Raw genomic sequence first — 23,700 nt, forward strand, 5'->3', positions numbered from 1 at the left:
TCAGTCAGTGCCCTCATAAACAGAGGTGAAAATAGCACTAAGTGGATAAAATCTGCTTTTAAAGCAGTATTTTCAGAAAACCCCCCACTTTTCTTCAAAATGTCACTGAATATTTTAGTTCTGAATAAGATATTATTTTGATTAAATTCAGTTCAGATAACTGACATTTTTAGGTACCATTGATTCCAATGAGGTATTGGTTGGTGTATCTAAAATGAACTAATGATAATGAAAATGTTCCTTGTGCAAGAGATAATGAACAGACTAATAGTTATATTGTGTCAAACAAATTATATACTGCAGGGATTCACAGATAGATAACTTTATGTCACCTCCTGACTGCAGAAAGAGAAGACTTAATTTAAGAAAATTCCAAGAGAAGAAAAAAATGTATGCTTGTCAAAGAAAGATTGGTGAAAAAAATATACATGAAACTTACCACTGACAAATTAGTGTCCAGCTTAATACTGCTAAACAAATGCTCAGAACACCACCTAAAATGATGGAAACTAAAGAGCCTTTAGGAAGTCTTCCAGAATCTGTAACATATAAAAATGGGTTTCACTGTGTCAGCAACAAACACAGTGTAGTGACATATCAGTCATAGTATTTTTTCCAGCATGCATTTTTGTATTTCCTGCCCATTAGACATTAGAACTCCCAATAAAACTCTATAAAACCATCAGGCCATCCCTCAGATATGAAAACCTGTTCCCTGCAAGGATGTTCCAGCAGACAGAGTATCTTTGAAAGAGCCATTTAAAAACCCTGAAGTAACCCCCACTGACCACATACCCTTAGTTGTTACACATCACCCTGCAATAAGAAAGATCAGCTAACAATTACAGACAATACTCAAAAAGGATCAGATTTGACAGAAATATTCCCAATCTCCTTGTTCTTGGCTTTCAAACAACTCCTTAATCTTGTTCAATTCATCATCATAAGCAATTCCTCACTGATCAGCGTACAGTTAACGGGATGTAATGGGTCACAATCCTGTCTTAATAAGACATACAAGACTTGCCAACTCACCTCCACTGCTACCACAACAAACACCCCCATACTGAAACTATTAGAATCCACAGATCCTATACATATCTATTCCTCACCCAGTAAAACAGATGACCTCACAGAAAATACTTAGGTGAAAATAGACAAAAATTACACTCTTGAATGAACAAACACAGGAAAAGGATAAAGGACAGACACATAGATAAACAGGGAGGAAAACTCTTTTAACAGAACTACCACTCACTTTGTGACAAGCAACGTTTTTTGTGATATCTTTTATTGGATGAACTGCCTAGTTGGGAGAGCTACTGGACAAGCTTTCAGGCATCAGATGCTCTTCATCCAGTCTCTAAAGAAATATATAGTTGGTCCAATAATATCGATCATAAATAACAAAGGAAAAATCTTCTCCTCTCCATGTTTCCTTGACCATCATGGCTACAAAATATCAGAACCTCATTTTCTAACTTCACAATCCTTTTCCTGAAGGGGAATTTACAAAACAGATTGAAAAAAAGATGGGTCTGGGAACAAATACTCATACCTTTACTGGACAGAAAAAAATAAGGACTAAACACAAACATTGGCTCTATTATAAACTATGTATTAATCTCTCTCCCTCCTTGATAGTCTTGTTATTTTCATTATCAGGTTATTATCCTTCCTACTGCATTTCTCTGGCCTTTCAGCTAACTGGATAATGAGTCTTTGCTGTTTTTACAGCCCTATTCTACCCTTTAGCCAGGCTGTTTCTATTTACATATGGAGTTTTCCCATAGATTATTATTCTATTCATTATTTAGCTCAAGCTGTGTCTGTTTCTTTCTAAGACCTGAAGAAGAGTGTTTGTGCTAAAAATACTAGTCTAAACCTCTCGCAGCCACACAGTTTGTCCAATAAAAGTTATCGTTCTCCAAAATATCCTTGCCTCTTGTGTATATCCTGACCCATCACAGCAACAATATCACTCCAATACTACTATGATATTAATAAGGCCAGTTTTCCCGTTTGAGTCAGTCCTCATTGTTGCATGAAATATTGGTACATAATACTATGCAGATTCTACCAGGCAATGGAAACAAAGGTTTGATTCCTCATCTCATACTCATACTGAGCGGAAATCAGTCTCAAATTAAAAAAATAGTGGGATTAATTAAACCGAGTGAAGTCATGGGCACATGCAGGATTGTGGCAATGGGAGTGGGACTACACCCACTTTAGCTGTGTGGTGCATGCACAGTGAAGAGAGCTCATGGTGTATGTGACATACAGCTGAAGGGGCCTTGGCTTCAACCCTTCATTATGATCCTGATGCCAGTGAACTTTTTCTCTGAGCTCACCAGCATGTCAGCACAGCTCCTGCTGGAATTCAGCATGTGCTATGAACTCTTTGAGATTTTCAGCTCAGGGTTTGCCTGGAGTCCCTGCTTTTAAGTAGCTTTGGGCCTTGCCCTAACCCTAACTGTAACCCTCCCCCAACTCCTGCCGCCCCGGCATGGGCCATCCGCCCCTTCCCGGGGTAGCTGGGCACCGACCCCGGGGCCCCGCACGCCTGCCGTGGTCCTCTCCAGATTCAGCATCAGGGAAAAGGAAAGGATGAGCACTTGTGGGCAGCCCCTGAACTCCGGTAAAACAGTGCTGAGTGTTCCTGCCACTACTGCTCACGCCTCCCTCTTTTCCCCTGATGTTGAATTAGAGGAAGTAGGGGGAAGGCGGGATAGCAGGACTTTGGGCAGATGCTGTGCCAAACAACTGGCGAGCTCATAGAGCTCGCTGACATGGTGGTGAGCTCTGAGACCTCCCAACATATGCGATACACAGTGAAAGGGGGATACAACTGCACCACCATACCCTGTCTGGTTTGTCCCTGAGCAAGGATGTAGCAGTTATATTCATAGTGACTGAAAGATAAAGTATGGCCTAAAAGGAGAAAACAAACAAAAAACAACAAAACAACACAAGTTTCTTTTAACTGGTACCACCTCCTAGAGATCAATATTGTATTGTACATAAATGCATTGTTAGACTATACTTTTTTAAGGGTGACTTTTACCTCTGTGAAGCATTCGTTCCTAGGTGGTACCCTTTTTCTCATATACCATACATCCCCAAATAAGCAGAACACCTTCTCTTTGAAAAAGGAAGAATGACTATTTTTTCCATAGTTATGGCAGCATAGTGCAGGGGTAGAGCTAATCACCCTCCCTTTCCTGCTTAGTTAAAAGATATATAGTTTTAACCCTTTTACAGTGGAATTGTCAGAGGCTCTTGCCTGCTGCTGAAGACTGGACATCATGGCTGAATCTGAGATTTTCAAAAGAGATTAAAATAGCTCGCAGGTCTGTGGAATGAAAGAAAGACAAGGAGTAGCTAACAGCAGAGAAAATTGCAAAAAGAAAGGATAGCTCGATTAGTGGAACATTAAGACTATTGAAAGGAGAGAGGGTTGTTGACACCCATGGAATGAAGTAGAAATGCCACTGATGTTGTTGGACAGTGGCTTTTAAAATGGGAAGAAATTCTTAGCAGAAAATCACTCTCCCCCTAGAGGTGTCACCCCAATTTTTGGGAAACAGGTATGTGTTGTATCACTGTTAATTACTTTCGTCTTTTGGAAACATCCATAGCTTAAATTTCTCTTTATAATTTATTATAGAATTTGTAGAGATTTCTTATGCCATGTTTGGGCTATATTATTAGTCTACAGTCCAGCTCAGTTGGTCACCAACCCATCGATTCTAATTGACAGGTAGATCCCAGGGCCTCTTTTGGTTGATTCTGGGCTGGGGGAGAGCTGGGCGCTTATGCACGTGCACACATACTCCCCCCCGCCCCCACCCCCAGCAGGTTAATCTGTTGGGGAGGGGAGGGGTAGGAGTCAGAGCAAGGCCCCTGCAGTGAGTGACTGACCATGCAGCCCAGCCAAAATCAGGGAAAGGCAAGTAAGGCCCCAGCCTGGCCAAGTGGGAGGATTTGAACTTAGGGGGCTGGAGGTGGTAGTGCCTACCTGTGCTCAGGACGCAGAGGACAGCCCACAGCAGCAGCTGCCTCATCCCAAGCACAGGTGGGGGGGGGCATGGACCCCCCAGGGGCTCCTCCAGGCTGCATCCAGCAGCAGGAGTCCCCTCCTCCCATGTGCCCCTGGATGACCAGATCTTCCCAGACCCAGCTGGGCATGGTACAATCCCACTTCTGTGCTATGCTGAGCCTTGCCCACCTGGTGCCTAGATGAACATGGCATCAGGCCCTCGTCTGGCCAGGTCTGGACTCTCCATGGTCTAGGCATGAAGGGGTGGGGGTCCTTCTGCTGGGGACAGCTTAATGGAGGCCCCGGGGGCTCATGCTCCTCCACCTGTGCTTGGGACAAGGCAGCTACTGCTGTGGCTTCCCGCTGTGACTGGAGTAGAAGTGGGGGATGGGAACAGATCCCTGGGGCCTCCACTGCAGGAGCCCCCCACCCCCACATAGCCCTAGACAATGGAGAGTCCCAGATGTGACCAGGTGGGGCCCAATCCCACTTCTGTGCCATGGCTGTGCTGAGCCGCACCTGCCTGGCAGCCAGACGAATGTGGCGTTGGGCCCTGGCCTGGCCAGGTCTGGGACTCTCCACTGAGGGTATGACTGCAGCAGGCCCTAGTCTACCATCTGCCCCAAGGAGAGAGAGACAATTAGTATTTCAGTTGCTGGTGCATGAATATAATTACTATTGTGAGTATGTTAGGGAGGGTACAAACAAATCTTTACCAACCTAATGCTCTGTGAAGCCTGATTTCCTATGATGAAAAACCACTTTTATAGTACTGATATTGGGGAGTATTATCATTACTTCTACTCCTTTGAGCTGACGTGCAGGACAGCACAGCTTCTGACACCTAATATATAATGTATTTTAAACAAAAACCAATCTTTCTGTTAATGTGCTTCTCCTGCTCCTGGTTATTATCTGTTATTTACATTATAGTGTATTTTAATGGGTCCTACCATTTTGGGGCATGTTAAGAAGTTGAAAGGATTTTCATGGCACTATTGTGTGATTGCAAAACAAATCCAAGTCATGCCTCTTACCAGCAGCATGGTGAAAATTAGGGGATATTTTCAAAAGCACCTAAAAGATTGTGGAATACAACTTACTTTAGCCAGTTTTGAACATTTCCTCATAAATGACATCCCTCTGTCACATATCATACCCTAGAATTTTGGTTCAAAGATGTTTTTGAATCACTTCTCATAATCTCTTTGTACAAAGTATCTTCTTTTCAGTCCTAATTTTGAATTCATCTATTTTTTCCATTATTTTAAGACCAGGAAAATGGAGAAAATAGGGATTTGTAAACTGAAGATAAGCAACAAATCTGTATTATATTATTTATCATTATTGTGACTAGGAGAGTCAATTAACAAGTTTACTGTTCCCATCATTTCCCAGTACAAGTTTTGACTAAACTAGAAATGTTACCCAACTTTAGAAAAGGAAGTCTGGAAACTAATGATAAAGTCCACCATAAAACAGGACTGAATATTATATGAATGCGCCACATAGAATAATTAATGTTATTAGCATTTTTAAGAGCACTTTAGATGACTGAAATCCTAATAATGATTTGAAGTACTTTAATAATTTTAAACCCCTTTAAACCACATACGCCTAAAATTTCAATCACTTTATAATTCCAGCTGTTCATTTATTATAAGCCATGTGTTGGTTTAAGAGAGTTGAGATGCATTTTCACTTTGGTTCAACAAGCTCCTTCTGAATGTACAAAGTACCAGCTGAAGATAAAAAAAGGCTATTCAAATACAAGTTATGAAATAAAAATACAAATAAAACAATGAACAACATAAATTACACTGAATAGCAACTACACTATAATACGCCTGTGTGAAGCGGCTAACATTTGCTTCGGATTTGGTCAGTTTGAGGGACAGTGATTTGATTCGATGATTTGAATCACTGTCCCGATTCAAGTCACCTGAACCTGATTCGGAGATTCCTCTATTGCTGAATCTCCAAATCAGCCAGGCCAGGCCCATCCCCCACCCCTCTCCCAGCAATGGCTGCCCTGCCTGTCCCAGCTCCTGGCTCTTTGGAAAAAAAAACCCCACCTCACTAAGTGCTGTTGGGAGGGGGGCAATCCCTGCTGCCCCCACTGTTCCATGCTGCGTGGGAGGCTCTGATTGAGCCCCCTGATCCCTCCTTGCTCCTCCAGCCCCACCACAGGTGCCCCGCCTGGGCCAGCTCTGGCCCTTTAAGAACCCCCCCCAAAATCCCTGGACTCACTGTTCCTGCCAGTGGAGGGTGAACCCCAATGCCCCCCATTGCCCCACACCACAGGGGGGGCTTTTCTCAGCTTTTGTTTTCTTAAAGGGCTGGAGCTGGCTTGGGCGGGGCACCCATGGGGGGGCTGGGGGAGCAGGAGGATCAGGGGGCTCATGGCAGAGCCCCCCATGCAGCTAGGGGCAGTGGAGGGCAGTAGGGATTGTCCCCCTCCTGGCAACACCCGGTGAGTATCGGGGCTTTTCTTTAAAGGACTGGGAGCTGGGGCAGGTGGGGCAGCCATGGGGGGCTGTGGGAGCATGCAGGAGTGGGGGGGCTATGGGAGCAGAGGGGTTGGGGGGACTGGTGGGGGTCCCCCTATGGTCCCCTACCTGAGCCCCACTTCCCCGCCACTAGTACTTACCAGCTTGGGGGACTACCCGAATCAGCAAAGCGCTACGAATCTTTTCCGAAGATTCAGAGAGCTTTATATCAATTTGGACCATTAAATTAGACCCCTGATTCATTTCATATTCAGAGATTTGGCCACTGAATTGGGCTGAATCTCCTCTGAATCAAATCACCACCCGAAGCTTCACACATCCCTAATAATCACAGATAAATATGTAAATTTTTCCCATTAGACATCACAGAGATAAACTAAACTAGCTCTTTTCTGATTACATACAGTAGTAATAATCTATTGCCCATTGAAAAGATTGGTATTAATGATTCTGGCAATTAATAATAATGACTTACATTGGGCACATCTACATGAGACATGTTATCATGCATTAGTATAGTTTACTGCACAGTAAATGTCTGTGTCTTCACTTGGCATAGTTACTGTGCAGTAAAACACCTTAATCCTGCTTGAATTTGCTGCTTGCAAATACAGGCAGCAAATTTAAGCAGGATTAGTCAGTGTGCAGTACTGAACATTTGGACTGGACCTAGGAGCAAGTCTGATCCTGGGTCAGCCCTACCAGTAGGGGCCAGCCTCAGGCCAGCCCCAGGGCTGGCTACCTTTATGGCAGCCCCTGTCAGGCTTTAAAAGCCTGCAGACATTTTGAACCCTAGGACACACAAACAGGGAGCCTGAGAGCACTCCAGGGCCCGTGTGTCCCCCCGGGCAGGCCACACCATTACCATCCTGCCTGCACCCCAGGGCTTCTGCCTGTCTCTGCACTGCTATATGGCTACCTGGACCACCTTGTCCAGGGATTCAGGGTGCTGCAAGCTGCTCCAGCCTCCGGCCAGACCTTTCAGCCCCCAGGGGCAGCTGTAAGGCAAGCACTGCCAGCTCCACCAGCCCACAGCACAGTGCCAGCAACCTGCCTGGACCCTGCAGGTGCCATAGGGCATTGCCTCTGCTGCATGGCTGACTGTCCCATGCCGTGCCCCTGCGTTGGGCACTGCAGGCAGCTGTGTGGGCCTGGCAGCTAAGGGACAGCCGCACGGGGGCCCAGAGAGCCCCCACGGGACTATGATGGCCTCCTCCCTGTCTGCAGATGTGCCCACACCTATGCCTTCCACCCAGGGTCCCAACTGGACCAAGGAGGAGACGGATGATTTTCTGGTGCTGTGGGGTGAGGCAGAAGTGCAGCACTAGTTTGAGTAGGATGGCTGCTCCATCATGCATATATCAGACCAAATGTGGGAGCACAGGCACAACCAGTGGGCACAGCAGTGCCACATAAAGATCAAGGCCTTGCAGGCACAGTGCATCACCGTGACTGACCACAACTATCTGTCCAGCTGTGCCCTCAAGACCCTCCCACCTAGAGTAGGGATAAAAGCCTCTCCTGGCTCACCAGCCCTGTAGTGGCAACTTACAATTGTAGCTTGAACTCAGGCTCCTGTTCACCACATGTCACAGCTGTATATGTGGGGAACAGTCAGAGAAGGTTTTTAGCCTCAAGGTGTGACTGTTACAAACTTGAGCTAGCACAAACATGGATCAACATTTGAGCAGTTCAAAGCGCAGCATGTTACAAGGCCCAAAGTCATTGGTGAAGATTCAACAACAATGCTAAAATGTAGATTTAGCACCAATGTTTTGGGAAGTATGCCTGAACCACAATTTTCTTAGTAAGTCTCCTTATTAAATATTGATCTTCTCTCACAGTACTTAACTTATGAGCTCTTATGAGACCATAGATGATACAGAATGCTTGTGGTTTAATCCCAGGATCTAGGAAGAGAGATAAGACCCCTCTTAAAAAGTCTGTCAGTAAATGAGTAGTTTTTCTTACGTCGCAATAAACAGGAATACATATAAATAGCTGTTGACTGGCTGACCACGAGGCTAAGGCATTAATCAATTCATCACTAACAAAAGAACAATACTGGCTCAAGAAGAAATATGTATCCATTGGCATGAATACATTTAGGATGGAACTAGAAGGTTTCTGGCTGTCAGAACAATGAAGTTTTGAAAAAGTCATCCAAAAGAAATAATGGGGAACAAAAAACCTAACTAATTTTAAAATGGAGTATGATCAGTTTATGAAAATATTTATACAACATTGCTGTCTGTCATAGCAGAAGACTAGACCTGACAACCCAAGTGGCCCAGTCCATTATTAAATTGATCTGATTCCTATGGGAAAGAACACCACAAATGTAGTGAGGTCATAAACAGGTGACAGTTAAAGTATAGGATGAAAATAAATTCTAATACAATGAAGACAGCTGACTGGTTATACCCCGAGTCCATTTCTACGCTATTTATATTCTTCTCCCAAGGTGCACATGTATTTATAACAAATCCCAACCTCTTGTTGCAGATTCCAGTGATCTAATTTTTCTACATTAATCTGCATGTTAGTCTCACTGAATTTGGAATGGTCTACAAATTGCAGTATGTCTCAACTTCTGCTAAAGGAATATTCTGCAAATTAAAAAAAGAAATACCTATACAGAGTACAGAAAAGTGTCATTTCTCTGCTTTTTTAAAACTAGTCTGGCAACACCACAAGACTTCTTTTTTAAATACAATCAGCAGGAAATGTCACTCCAGCACACAGAAGCAGCACATCTCCCTGGAAGTACTCTGAGAACTGTTAGTGGTCCCAAACCATAGCATGACAACCAATTGCATATCACATAAATGAGCACTTCAATATTTGCAAAGGTGACAGTGCATACTATGAGTCTTCGGGGAAGGTATCAGCTTACTTTTCCTCTGTGCAATTAAAAATAACATCCAGCTGGTTTCAAGGTTTCATAGGTAAGGTGTGCAGTGAGTTGGAATGTTAAAACTGTATATGCAATGAGATTCATGGCCCATTAATAATATTGCAAAATACAGCATCACTTTAAAAAAAGAAAATTTGGTGTTGTAGTGAGAGAGAAATTGGAGTTCTGATTAATACACCCCATTAGACTCACCTTGGAAAGAATCTGAGTGTGCTTTTTGTAGGTTATAACAATGAATCAAGATAGCAAGTTTCTTAGTTTCATTGCATGAATGTGAATTAGTTCTGTTGTTACAGCCTCTCTGGAAGCAGGAACCCAGCAGGCATTTTAGGGAGCTGATTCTTCTGCTTCCACTCTCAGAAAGTGAGACAATCGTTTATAATGCCCTACAAGCTCTAAACCTAACCAAATCATAGAGGTAGATAAATAGGCTTCTGTGAAAAGAGAAACCAGGGCCTTGAAGAGAAAAGGGTAAAGGTAAGGAATGAAAAAGAAAGCAGAGTGGAGATAGAAAGGAATATTGGTTGTAAGTAAGGGGTCTGCATTTTTGTCAAGTTTAGTACAGTGAATTTAAAGTCAATAGTCTGAGAAGCTGGAGGTTGCTAATGAAATACAGAACTTTTTACTATTATATCACCAGTTAAAATTGTATTCAACTTGATAGTATTTGAAAGTGGCGACAGGTTTGGGGTTATTCCAGCCATCAGAAGTCCATGTAGAAGGCCCAGGGAAATCTCCCAGAAAGGGAGATTACATGTCATACTCAGCTAGTCGATGCAGCTCTGAAAGCGAATAGCATTACTTCATACACTGCATGATGTGCTGATTCCATATATAACAGGATCATACACTGCTACCAAGATTTCCTCAGAGATAATTTCAAGATTATCTCTCTCCAACTAAATATTATATTTGTCTAAGCAATGAAGGAAAAGGATGTAGGTAACTGATTTATGAATACAATTAGCATGAAAAAACTAGAATATGGAACTATTTTTGCTCCCTTTTTTTAACAACCTATAAGGCACAAGTATTATGCTATAATATGTGAACAGTTACTACTTCTATACAGCTCTTGCAGTAGCATACAGTGGAGTCACATCTTACGCGCATTTAACTTATGCAAATTCAGCTATACATGCTTGGCTGCTGCGGCTGGCCACCGGGTGCCAGCTGGGGCATGGCATGTAGTGCAGCGCCGCGTGGTACTGCCTGCATGTGCCGGCATGGTTGGGGGGCAGCAGATTGCTCATGCTCAGCTGGGTGCCCTGGCGGGACTAGGTGGCAGAAGATGAGAGGGGCGAGGAGTGCATGTGGAAGGTGCCTGACAGCAGCGAGGATGTGCGGAGCAGCAGCAGCAGGTTGTCCCCCGCCGCCGCCACCCCATAGTAGGTGCAGCTGTTACACTGCATGCACGCCGCTACTACAGGGAGGCGGTGGTGGGGTAATTTTGACTATATGCGATTTTTGCCTTACACGCTGACTTCAGAACGTAACCCCCGCGTAAGATGCGACTTTGATGTACTGTGTACTATTAGTAGTCTGAAAAAATAAAAGTTGAAAATCTTTAAACCTAACTTTGGCTATATATAATATTACCTCAATGTTTTCAATATCCGCTATACAAGCATCCAGCTCAGATAGATTGAAAATCAAGCACTCTCAGAGAATGATTAGAGAATATCACAAATACTGGAATTACTCAAGATGAGATTGGATTATAATTGTGCCTATATTTCATTTGGCAGCCTCATTTTGGTTGACAAACTGAGTGTATCTTTACAGGTATGGCTGATTAAAGTATATAATTTAACCAGTTAAAAGTAGATTTTGAATAACAACTATTTTTTATTTCAAGTTTGCAATTTGCATACCCAGATCACTGGTAGGAGCAGATACATTACCTATGCAAGTTCTTCCATCTTCTGCCAGCACATAGGGATCAGAACAAAGACACTCATAGCTGCCTTTGGTGTTAATACAGTTAGCAGATGGGTGGCAGGGTGAACTCATGTGGTTTTCACATTCATTTATGTCTGTAAAATAAACACATCATGATAATTAATGGCCAAAAACTATCAAGATGATTCACTACATTATTAAATATGCTTCCAATAACAGGTATTACAAAGAGAAGAACACTTGTACACAAATTCCTAGATCCTGGTCCACATATTAGACATCTAAGTTTATGTGACTGCTTGTACACAAATATGATCTTGCTTTATGAGAGTGATTCCACTTTGTTTGTAGAGGCACAAAGTTCTCTTATTTCCTCTCAGTGGACAGCTGTAGGTGCCTCCAAGAACATGCAGGCACTGAACAGATTACCAGTGGGAAATGCTAAGTTCCTGGCTATATGCAAATTTCTCCACTTTAAGCATCTGATTCAGGGTTGATTATATGTTATACTTCCATTATCTTAGGATCCAAATCACCTGGAGGGGAAGAGGAAGAAAAGGACTCACCCATATTTTAGCAAAGGATAAATGCTCTGCAATGCTGCCAATATGTGCACTAGGCAATTTAAAACTCAAGTGAATGTTACAAGAGCTGCAGTTACACCTCTGAATTGGATTTTTGAATGGTGGACATACCCTAAAGCAAAATATAGACAAAATAGCCTACTGTACCTGCAGTCTTGTGTTGACTTAGCTGACTTAGCTACTTTTGTACAACCTGCCTCAGGTATCTCTTAACTACAACAAGCTCCATTATTTCCATTTTAGAGATGGAAAAATAGAGGCAGAGTGAATTAGGCCTAGATTCTGCCACCCACTTCCATATTCATTTTTTGCTCTGCTGAAGAAAATAAGGCTGTGAAGTATGAGAATATAAGAAAAGCTGGCAAAGTCGGGAATCAACTGATTTACATGAGCCAACAAGAGTAATAAGGTGTTACTGTGTTCTTGCACAAGTACAAGTATAAAGTATAAGTGGTATCTACTGTGAAAATAAAGTACAAGTAAAAAAGTAAAATAAAGTAAAGTAGCCTCTGTACAAGCGCTTTCCTGATGATTTTCTTTTTATTAAAAAGGTACTGTCTATTTAATGGCTTGTTTTCATATAGAAGATATACAAACTTTTGTTTACATTGTTGAACATATTAATAAAAACTGGGATGAGAAATGGCTAATTCATGTAACTTATTTTTTCAGTTTTATGCTAGAACATTAATATATTGAAAAAATATATTATTTATTTAACAGCTTTATTTCTTTATATGGCATTTATGTGGGTGGAATTCTGCAGACAAATAGGATTTCAATAAAGGGAAGGCTGCAGATTTCATTTGATTTTTCTCTATCTGGTATGCAATTAAGGTGAATAGCTGTCTATTCTACTGTCACAGAAATACTGATAAGCAGACTTTACTGAACATCAGCAGTAGCACCTGCATTAAAATTAATTTGCCAACACCTACAAAGTATTCCTAAATATGGCCTTTTCAGATTTGATTTTCTCTAAAGTTCTCATAAAGGCTAAACAGTTTCAGTATATATAGGAACTCAGAAACCTGAGCACACAGAGGAAGATGAACCCTGCATAAAATGAACTCATATACAGTGAAACTTCCTTAATAAAATGTTTGCAGTGCCCCCTTTCTCCTCTAACCTCCTCTCCCATTCAGTAGCAAAAAGGAGAAGTGGAAGAAAAGCAAAGAAACACAAAAGGCCACACCCTGAAAATATTCATGAACCATGCTAAGAAAGAAAACCTGCACTGTATAATTTTTAACTGGTACTATTTTTCATGTGCATTAATTCTAATTCTAATTAGCAAATTTATATGAAGGAGCAGGAGAGTCAATTAACTACTTTTATAACTCCCGTGCTCCTTACTGACTAGATGTCTGGATTCATGGTGCTATACTAGTTATTTATGGGAGGGACAGCTCCCTTCAAAACAGCACCAGAAAGATAATGGGGTCAGTCTCCAGTTGCTCTGCTATGATGCTGACTATAGGAACAAAGGAAAGTATATGTTTTCAGTATAATACTCAGCGGCAGTCACAAAACTTCATTCTAAGTTCCTGTTTAGTAGAAATCAGTATTTTCCCTTGACATCATACCTATAAGTTGACTTGTGAATCAGACTTGGTGGAGTTGAAACATCTATTTAAAAATCCCTTAAGTAGTTGTATGGAGTTACAGCTATACTAATTTTAGAAGTTTAGCTGTCTCTTCAGTTTAAAAAGCACACCCCTGGCTGCTACAATATGGAAAGTGAAAGTTTTGAAACAGTTTTTTTTTCAGAAGCATAGAATCATAGGGCTGGAAGGGACCCTGAAGGATCATTGGGTCCAGCCCCCTGCATGAGCAGGAAAGACATCTGGGGTCAGGTGACTCCACCCAGGTGACCGTCCAGTCTTCTCTTGAGGACCTTGAGGGTAGATGATTGCACCACCTCTGGGGGGAGCTTGTTCCATAGTCTGGACACCCTAGTTGTAAAGAAGGTCTTAATGTTCAGCCTGAAATTATCTTCCAGGAGTGTGTGGCCATCGTTTCTAGTTTTCCCCCAGGGTGCCCTGCTGAACAGTTGTTCACCAAGCCCCTGATGTACACCTCTGATATAGCGGTAAGCCGCAATCAGGTCCCCTCTCAGCCTTCTTTTCTTTTGGCTGAAGAGTCTGAGATCCCTCAGATATTTTAAAGGACAATAGGGCAATTTTATTTTTGGTGAATATTGTAAGTCTTTGGCCATTACAAAGTAAGACACATTTAAATGTAGATACCCATACAAACTGGTGATGGAAAACTCCATTCTTTATTTGTACAGGTTAATTGTTCTTCTCCTTGTAGCCGGAATCCAAATTGACATGAATAAATCACTATGGATTTTCCAAATTCTGAACAATATACAAAGTCGCCATTTGCCACTTTCATTGGGACTCCACATGTTTCCTCTGGAAATAAAGGGAGACATATATATTAAAGATACATGTCAGTTTGAATAGTTTTATATACCAAACATCATTTTCCATGTCCTTGATACACTGACTACATTTATTGAGTCAGGCTTAAAGTTAACCAAGAATTAAAAATTAGACAAAAGCTGTATTAAACTCTATCAGAAAGAAGCATTATTCTTGTTAAATGTTTACTTTTTCATACTGAACATTGTACAGTTATTATTTAGGATCTGATGCAAAAAAAGGTGGATTGGCAATAATTAGCATAACCCACTTAGCATCACCCTCAGAGAGGAGCTTGCAACTGTGAGTTTGGTTCCTAAGATCCCTTTAAAATGCCTACGGAGTGGATTGCATCTCAGAATTGGAGTCACAACATCCAGTATACTGAGTGTGAGCTGGCTAAGCTAGCCTGAAGGAGAAGTGTGTGTAAAATCCCACCCTCTCCCTGGCTGATAGCTATGCAAAACAATATTCTCAACCCTGAACTTCACTCTGAATTTAGGAACCTAAGTCATCTCTTTGAGTGTAGATGAGTTGTTTCCTCCTTTCTTTTAAAAGGCATCTGGAAAAGAAGGTAATGGGGAACTGTTGACTGTCACTTTTTATATAAGAGACTATAAGTTAAAGCACTCATGTACAAAGTAGGATAAAAGGATGTAGGCATTTTCCAGTCAGAGTGAGTTCAAACCAACAACTAGAAGAGGGTGCTCAATACATAATGATATTGTGGAGAATGGGTTGGGGCATTTTGTTAAATAGATGCTGTTATGCAGAAAAGAATGCAAGTCATGGGGCCAGAAAGACAGAAATAGCGAACAAGCGTGAGCATGAGACTTTAGCCCAGGGATGAGGTCACTCCCTGTAGAGTGGGTAGACCTGGTCCCTAGGACTGTATTTGGACAAATGTATTTAGGAATGTGACCAGCACTCAGACACCCAATCCTGCCTTTCTCCACCTCAGTAGCATGGTAGTCATTCTGGGCATATACACAGTAGCAGCACTCCAGGCACTTACAAAACTTTATTGGTGAACCTAAAGTATGCAGAGACTCTATAGTCACGTCCAGACATCCAAGCACATGTGGTGTGTGGCACCACAGACTGCATGCTTGAAATGTTAAAATGTGCCCTGCACTGCAAATTTGCAATTGGGGTAGGGGGACAAATTTGCTACCAGGATTTCCCAGTCGAAAAAAAAATGCCAAGAAAAAAAGTGCTGCGGCACATGCTACAATAGAATGTGACAGAACAAACAGAGACTCAGTCCTCCAGGGAGATGCTCCAGCTGCTGGCGTGTCTCTACTATTTTATTTTACCCTAGCTGCTCCAGCACACTGGGAGCCAGGAGGAGTGGGGAAAGGGCAGTTTGCCCAAAGCAGAACAATTTGTCCCTCATCGAAGTGCACGTGCAGGGGCAGGCTCTGCAGCGAAAAGTAGCGCCACAAATTTGTGCTGTTACTATTTGTGCCACTGAGGCTGCATCCATAGTGCAGCCATGGGGTATGTAGTGGTGCAGACATGTCTGTGGCACCACATACTGCATGTTCAGTCATTCTCTGTGCTGCAAGGAAGCAGTGTGGAGGGTTTTTTTGACGGCTGGATATCTGGAGAAAAAACACAGAGCAGCGCATGCACAGGAAGAGTGCACTGCTCAAAAGCTAGACCAGCTGGAGCTGTGCTATGGCTGCCAATTAGGCTCCATGTGGTGCAATTGCTGTTGGTGCAGCCCCAGAAGACCCCCAGGACCCCAGGTAAGGCTGCTGGGGCCAGAAGTGTGCTGGCATCAGCCTCCCCTACTGCCCCCAGGTGTAACTTGCCACATGCCAGAGTATGTGTCATGGGCTTTTCTTGGGGACAGAGACGGCACAAGGTGCCAAACTGCTAGTTGTTCCCAGGAAACCAAACGTCCACACCACATGTGGATGCAGCTTGCAAGTACATGCCCTTGCACATCTGGATAAAGCCTAAAGAGATTAGTAGGAATTCTGTGGATCACACAATTGGGCTCAGGCAATGAAGACCTTTTGTGGATCTGGGCTGAGGTAGAATCTATATTCTACCTATTTACCATATTTACCCAAATCCAAGACAGCTTTGAATTTAGGCAACCTCCAATAATTAGATTCTATACATGGAGATTTATAAAAATTTATAAATCTCCATGTATAGAATCTAATTATCAAAGGGTCATCTTTAATTTATGCATCACCCACCCAACGGATGCAGCAGGGCAAGCAGTAGCATGGGGGGACAAGCAGTGGGGGGTCAGATGGCCTGACTCCTGTCATTTGCCTCCTGCTGCTCATTTCCCCACAACTTTTCCCAATGCTGCCTGCCTGTGTACCCTGGTATCTTCAGGCCCTGAGGCCTGGCCCTCCGTTCCCACATGTGCCTAAACTCCCTCACACACCTTGCCTCCTGACACATACTCCTTGGCTGCCTACTATTTGTCTCCATCCTGCCTCCCCCCAGGCCTGCATGCCCTGACCCCTTTCTGCCCCACCATTTGCCTCTGCTTTCAGCCTGCGCCACCATGCCTGATGTACCATTGACCCATGCCTTCCTTCTTGGCTGCACCAGTTCTTTCCCCCTTCACTATTGCTTCCTTTCTATCACGTCTCTGTTTCCAGCTCTGGCACTGGTCCCACTGTGGCCCAGGACACAGAGTATCCAGCTTGGCAGCAGTGGTTGCAATAGCTCTGGCCCCACCTTAGGTCATATAGGAGAGCTTTGATGAACAGGGGATTTGAATTCAGGGCTCTCAGCTCTGAAGACAATGTTGTAATCAATAACCACCCATTCTACCTAACCAGAGAAGATGCTTAATTTTCTAGATTACCTTGCTCATAGGTTTCCTGCCAAGCTTCTAAATTTATTCCTGGAATATTGGCACATGATTCAAAGTCTTCAGGAAACTTCCCAAGTTGAAAGGCATCAAGTGGCACTTCTGCAAGTCCTGTGTTGTCACAGATTATGCGGGACAAAGAATGTTTTTTGAGCTCATGCCTTTGAACTTCTGTGAAAATATTATCATTTTCCCACCAAAATCTGGAAAGATAACAGAGGCATTATAAAGAGATAAAATTCAAAGAGTTGAATATTCATGACTGCAGATACAGTGTTAGTATAAAACCAAAAATAAACATTTTAGCAAAAGACAGTTATGAAATATACACTTATTCATGGAGATACAATAATAATTAATTTAATTTAATAGGTTGAAGTTTTACAATCCCATCTTAAAACTCACGAGGAACTCAGTCATGCAAAGAGCTCAATACCCCTGCAAAGTACCAAACATTCAGCAACCTCTATGGATGTCAGTAAGAAATGTAGGTGCTCAGAACTCCCTTGAATGGCTCATTGACAATGGAGGATCCAGGATTGAATACCTGCTCTGACAGAGATAACTAGGGATCTGGGTTTTCTGTTCCCCATGGAAAAATGGGAAAAAAACATGGATTTTACCCTTTTCCTGAAGAAAATGTAGATTTCTCATTTTATCAGAGAAATCTGTGGTTTTTGCAGTTTTGCAAAGAGTTCTCTGCAGGAGGGTGGTCAGGCAGGGGGCACCATATGTCTGTACAGGTACATGGTCCCAGGTAGCCTGGAGAGCAGCTCCCGCAGGCAAGTGTGTTGGGGGGTGGAAGGAATTGAGGCCCTCATAGTAAGGGAGGAAGAGAGTTGGACAGGTTGGGACTGGGGCTACCGCCCAGTCGGATGGTACATGAGGCTTCAGGCTTGGGGCCCAGGACCACAATTCGTAGCCTCAGAGCCCCAGTGGGGAGTGGGACAGGGCCACGCATGGCTCATCTGGAGGGTCAGGAGGGAGGGACCAGCTCCCCCCCACTGAGCATATTCCCGGGGTGGTAGGGAGGACCCATGCCCCCCCAGATCTGTGTGTGGGGTGGAGGCAGGTGTGGGTTGTCTGCTGTGGGCTTGGGCTCCACACTCTGCTGCCCTCCCCTGGGGCCTCTGAAACCCAGTGGATGCAACCCGGCACTGCGAAGCATGGCAGGGCTGCATGGGGATCTCCTTGCCGCTGTGAGCTCCGCACTGACATGGCAATATGTCCTCTGCCCACACGACTGTAGCAGAGGGCTGCAGGATTGTGCCTCTCACTGCTGCCATGCTGGCAGTGAGAGGCATCAACAGGGCCAGGGGGCTGATGGCGGGGGTGACAAGCACCAAGAGGTTTTTGGGGGGAGTGAGGAGTACTAGCAAGGCCAGCAGGCTGGGGGGAGCAGGGGTGAAGGGCATGGAGGGTTGGGGGGGAGTGAGGTGCATGAGCAAGGCCTGGAGGGCTAATGGGGGGAGTGAGGGGCATGAGCAGAACCATGAGTCTACTGGGGGGGAGTGAGTGGCATCAGCAGGGCAGGGGGGAGGGGCATTGGAGGAATGAGGAGTCTTTCATTTTAATCACAGATTTAGGGGGGTTTCTCAGAGAATTTGTAATTTTTTAATCAATGAATTTGTGTTTTTTTATCAGGGAAAACAAGGACTCCTGGAGATAACTCAGAAACCTCCCCTTAGGTATTTCAAAATAAAGACGATAAGATCCTGTAATAAAGGAGCTGAAAAAAAGTGTCTAAAAGAGGTAGTGCTAACATTAAAGGAGAGGATTATCTATCCATCAGTATACTAAACATAGGTTTATATTGGCAAGTTGCAAAGAGGAACAGTTTGATCCTGTTCTTGAATATTTCTGTCTTTCACCACCATTGCATTCCCACCATCGCTGCATCTGCATGTCCACCCAGGATCACAGCAGTTTGAGCTGGCCCCAAGCAGCCCAGTGCTGGCAGCAGGCTTGGTGGCGGGTCAGCCTCAGACTCCAGGTAGACCGTTTGGTGGTGGAAAGGCCGGCTGGGGCATGAGAGTGCTAAAGTGTGGGGCTAGGTGGCCTGCACTTTAGCACTCTTGTGCTCTAGCCAGCCCCTGTCACAATCTACACATCCATTTCAGTGCATGTAATTACTTAACTGTAGGATAATACACTGTCCCCAACAGTACTATCCTATGGCGGAGTTAATTAATTGACTGCACCATAATACCAGTGCAAGTGTAGATGGTGGTGCTGTACCAAAGAGTTAATTAGTCAATTCAGCAGCAAAGTGCAAATGTAAATGCACCCAAGATATATCTAACATCCCTATCACCATCCTGGTGTCAGAAATATCTAACACCAAGTTTTAGAACAGAACACTATTCTAACATTAGTCTTACATGCAGAGCTAGTAATCAGTTCTTACTTTTCATACTTAACTAAAAATATTGAAATCATGAAGTAATAGTTTCAAATTGCATAAGTTGTACCTGGTGTTTAGTGTTTTATGAACTAGCAGTTAGATTGCACAGTTGTGACATAAGTATTTATGTATCTCCACAATATATGTTTAACTTACATTAGAGGACTGTTAAAATGGTTTAGGAAACCTTTGTGTAATGTAAAAAATACTAGCTGAGATTATGAAATTGTTTCTGCAAAATGTATCATCAAATGCCTGTCTATGAATATGGACTTCTCCATGTGTCAGGCATATGATAAATACATCTCTCCCAGGCTAGCTACAATGGAATTATTAAACATAATGTTTGGATCAAATGACTGGTATGCTATGAAGACTGACTAAAACTGGAAGAAACAACTTCCTTCAACATGTTTTCAAGGGGAGGGTAGAAAAATCACAAGCAGCAGAACAAAGAAGCCACATTGTTGGAGCAGGGAATAGGGACATATATACTCAATGGACTCACAGGAGGAAGCAGCAGCAGGCTCAAAAGAAGAAGAGACAAGCTGGCGTTTGTAGTGCTTGAGGGGTAGTTGCTGGGGGCTGAATCAGGCCAGAAAACATGAGCTGAGCAGAAAAGACTTCATGGTTCAGATGGCAAGTCGTGTATTGTAGGAGGAGAATTCTGAACACCCAAAAGACTGACCCAATCACAAAGAATGTACCAGGAAAATAAGTGTGGGATTTACAAGTTGTGTCTCTTGTGCTACTAAGTAAAGAGCAGTAGTATTTTCACTTTCCAGATGAAGAAGCAAGCCATAAAATAAAAGGCTCACAGCTTTGATGAGATTCGGGGAGATATGCAAGAGCAGCCAGGAAGTCTTGGGAACCACCTGCAGTAGATTCAGAATTCAGGCAATTGGACTAGAGGTCTCTATTATTATTTTGGGAATTGACTACCTGGCATCATTTAGTGTCATCTGCAAACTTCACTGTAAGCTTCAATTCCCAGGCCATTAATAAAAAATTTGAACAAAACCAGGCCTGATATAGATGCTTGTGGGATGCCACTTTCGACCTTCCATCCTTACCCTTTGCTTCCTATTTTTTAACCAGTTCTTAACCCAAGAAAGAACTTTCTATCTAATATTTTTTGTGTTGCTTTGTACCTTGTTTTTTAAAAAGCCTTGGGTGAAGAACTTTGTTGACTTTTCAAAAATACAAATATATTATGTCAGCTGCTCCTCCCCCATCTATATGCTTGTAAACACCCTCAAAGAACTCTAGCAGATTGGTATGACAGGAGTATGACAGGAGTATGACAGGAGTTCCCTGTGACTCTTCTCTGGCCATGCATAACCATGTGACTACTGATTTTTTTCTTTATAATAAATTCTACCAACTTGCCAGTAAGACTTTTTGGAGGCTTTTTCAGAAGCATTGAGTTTTGGCTGCCTGAGAATTTTGAGTGAGGTATGCCAATGCCCTGGCCTAATGGTCTTACCCCTCCAATTAGATTTTCAGATTTAGACCAATGATGAAATTTGGGGTCAGGAATTAATTTACCCCGTGATCAGATCAGTATGGGGTGACTGTAGACATGCAGGGAGACTGCTTCAACAAACTGCAATTAATCAAGTCTGCTGGAGTGTGCTAATGAGCGCACTCCAGCAGCCTCTCTGTCTCATGTATCAGGATATCTGCACTTCAAAATGGCAGTGGGGGTACTTTAATTAAAGCTCATTCAATGAGTTTTAGTTAAAGTGCCCCCGCTACCATTTTGAAATTCAGAGACACTTGTACATGATGTATTGAGGGTGTTTTAGTTACGGTTACTCTCTCCCCAACCTGGAGCATGTGTAAAAACACCTATAGTTTTTAAATGATGCTTAATGCACACTAGCCTATTTTAATGTGTATTAACTAAATAGCATGTTTTGTTTAGTGATGCTTTAATGAGCATTAAAATAACTAATACACATTAAAGCACATGTGTAGACATGCACTTAGACTACCAAACTAAAAGATACAAATCTGGAGATATACTTTGTCACTATTCAACATGCCACAGCCTTTTATCCAAAAAGCGTTATGGCAGTCATCCAAAATCTGATAATACCTCTGTTATCCTGTTTTTATTTACATATGTGGTTTTGCACATGCCCTTATTCTATCACCTATTTAGCACTGTTGTGCCTCCTTTTTTCTCAGAGACCTAAAGAAGGGTATTATGGTATTCAACAGCTTGCTTATATATCACCAACAAAAAGCCTAAACTGTCATGATGAATTTTAACCAGTCAGAAATCTTGCTTGATTTTGATTTACGAGCCTGAGCCAGCATCTGGGAACTGATATTTTGAACTAAGTCAGCTAGCATTGGTTAGGGACTACATGCTTATTTACATGATGGGTATGTCATTTTGGCAAAGAAATGGAGTTTGGGCCTTAAGACTAGATTTAATAAAGGACTTTGGCACCTAAAGCAGGACTTGAGTGGAAAGGAGGTATATAAATGGGAAAACTTCAATCCAAAAAAATTCCATTCACTTTCTGCCTAGCCCCACAAGTCACCTAAATGTTTGACTTCCAAATTATCTAGGTACCTAGACTTCTGCTTCTGCATGGGTCCAAAAATAGTCCCAGCAGCTACATTAATATGAAATGAGTTCATCAAATAAGTCAATATTACTTATATGAATACTTGTTGGACTGGACTCTAACTAGTAACAGATTATTTGGGTCCTTCTTTTTCCCCAGAATTCCATATCTTCACAAATGATATCCATTCTTCAGGACTTCCAATGGATTTTAGAATCCATTAGAAATAGAATATGATCCCTGCTACACATTAAAATTAAAGCTGGCTAGAAACCAGCTCTAGAATTGTTACACATTTTCAAGCACTAATTTTATAGCTGGTTGGCTCTTTTTATAGCTGGACAGCTATTTGTGCAATAAAAATGCACTCGTGGCCAATTTAAATTAATTGTGTGAATAACCAGTCAATTGTGTAATACTTATAACGTGTTGCATGGGCACTCTACATTTTGAATGCAGTGATTAAGACTGAATCCCTTATTCATTCAAAGTCTGAACCTTCAGTTCTTAAACTCCTTTTTTTCTCCCAAAGTGAAGTTTTATACACAGACAGCTTAAATCTCACACAGGGGTTATGCAGGCAGGAATTTGGGAAGGCAGGTATCTGCCTGCTGAATACTGACATGACTATCCACAGGAATGATCTTTGTGTAGGCAGGAATAGAGCACACATCCTAAGAGAAACAAAACAGGCAAAAAAGCAAATTGACTAAATCACTAAGCTGTCAAGGGATAAAGAACAAGGGAACATAGGAATTGCTGATAACAACATTCCTCTTTCCTTTCAAGTCTTATTTTCTCACACCTGTAAAATGCCCAGCAATTTTTTGCTGCATAAAAATCAACAGTTTAAAAATGCTCACCGGTCACCTTCTCTCAGTGCTTTCATTTGTTTTCCAATTATACATGCAAACAGTGGGCCAGTTCTAGCATCTGGAAGGAAGTTTTCTGCTAGGCCACCAAGCCAAACATCAATATTGTTAGGATGATGGTACAATTTCATGATTTTTTCAGCTATTTTCTTGTTATCTATAATTGTATTCATGTCAGTTTGAGTCTTTATTCTTGGTAAGTCACAGAATTCTCGCCAATCATTGTAACCTGTAAATATTATATATATAATAAAGTTAGACTTGAAAACTCACTAATTAATGTAACATTCAAAATTAACTAATTATTTGGATGAGATTTTGACTTATTCACAATGAATAGCACCTAATTCTGAAAACAGATTAATTATAATTGGCTGAAAGCAACTGGACTTCTTAGGGAGTGAGATATTACTCAGTGGTCACATCTACACATGGCTATATAGCACCTTTGTTACTTCCTAAGGGAGGTACTAAAAGATGGTGCAGGGACAACTCATATTGTGCCGTGTTGGCTGTGCATGGTTATTTTTGGCCACTATATCACTGTAGCAATGCACTATAATGAGTGCATAACTCTGACATAGCAGCAGCATTGCAGTTTTTGCCAACAGAT

The 23,700-nt window shown here is 42.4% G+C and overlaps 1 protein-coding gene across 1 annotated transcript in view; it reads right to left on the reverse strand.

The window, feature by feature from the left end:
• Window positions 1–435: 435 nt before the first annotated feature.
• The window catches only part of TPO (thyroid peroxidase), a 75,952-nt gene continuing 52,687 nt past the window's right edge, over window positions 436–23,700 (reverse strand). The window contains exons 9-13 of the mRNA XM_090031890.1: window positions 23,079–23,316; window positions 17,224–17,432; window positions 14,205–14,375; window positions 11,374–11,505; window positions 436–539 (exon numbers count right to left, since the gene is read on the reverse strand). Coding sequence (XP_089888016.1) covers window positions 436–539; window positions 11,374–11,505; window positions 14,205–14,375; window positions 17,224–17,432; window positions 23,079–23,316 — 854 coding nt within the window. The remainder of the gene's footprint in view (window positions 540–11,373; window positions 11,506–14,204; window positions 14,376–17,223; window positions 17,433–23,078; window positions 23,317–23,700) is intronic.

The sequence above is a fragment of the Crocodylus siamensis genome, chromosome 1 (genome assembly GCF_052110815.1).
Source record: "Crocodylus siamensis isolate JL-2025a chromosome 1, ASM5211081v1, whole genome shotgun sequence".
In the NCBI taxonomy this organism is placed as follows: domain Eukaryota; kingdom Metazoa; phylum Chordata; order Crocodylia; family Crocodylidae; genus Crocodylus; species Crocodylus siamensis.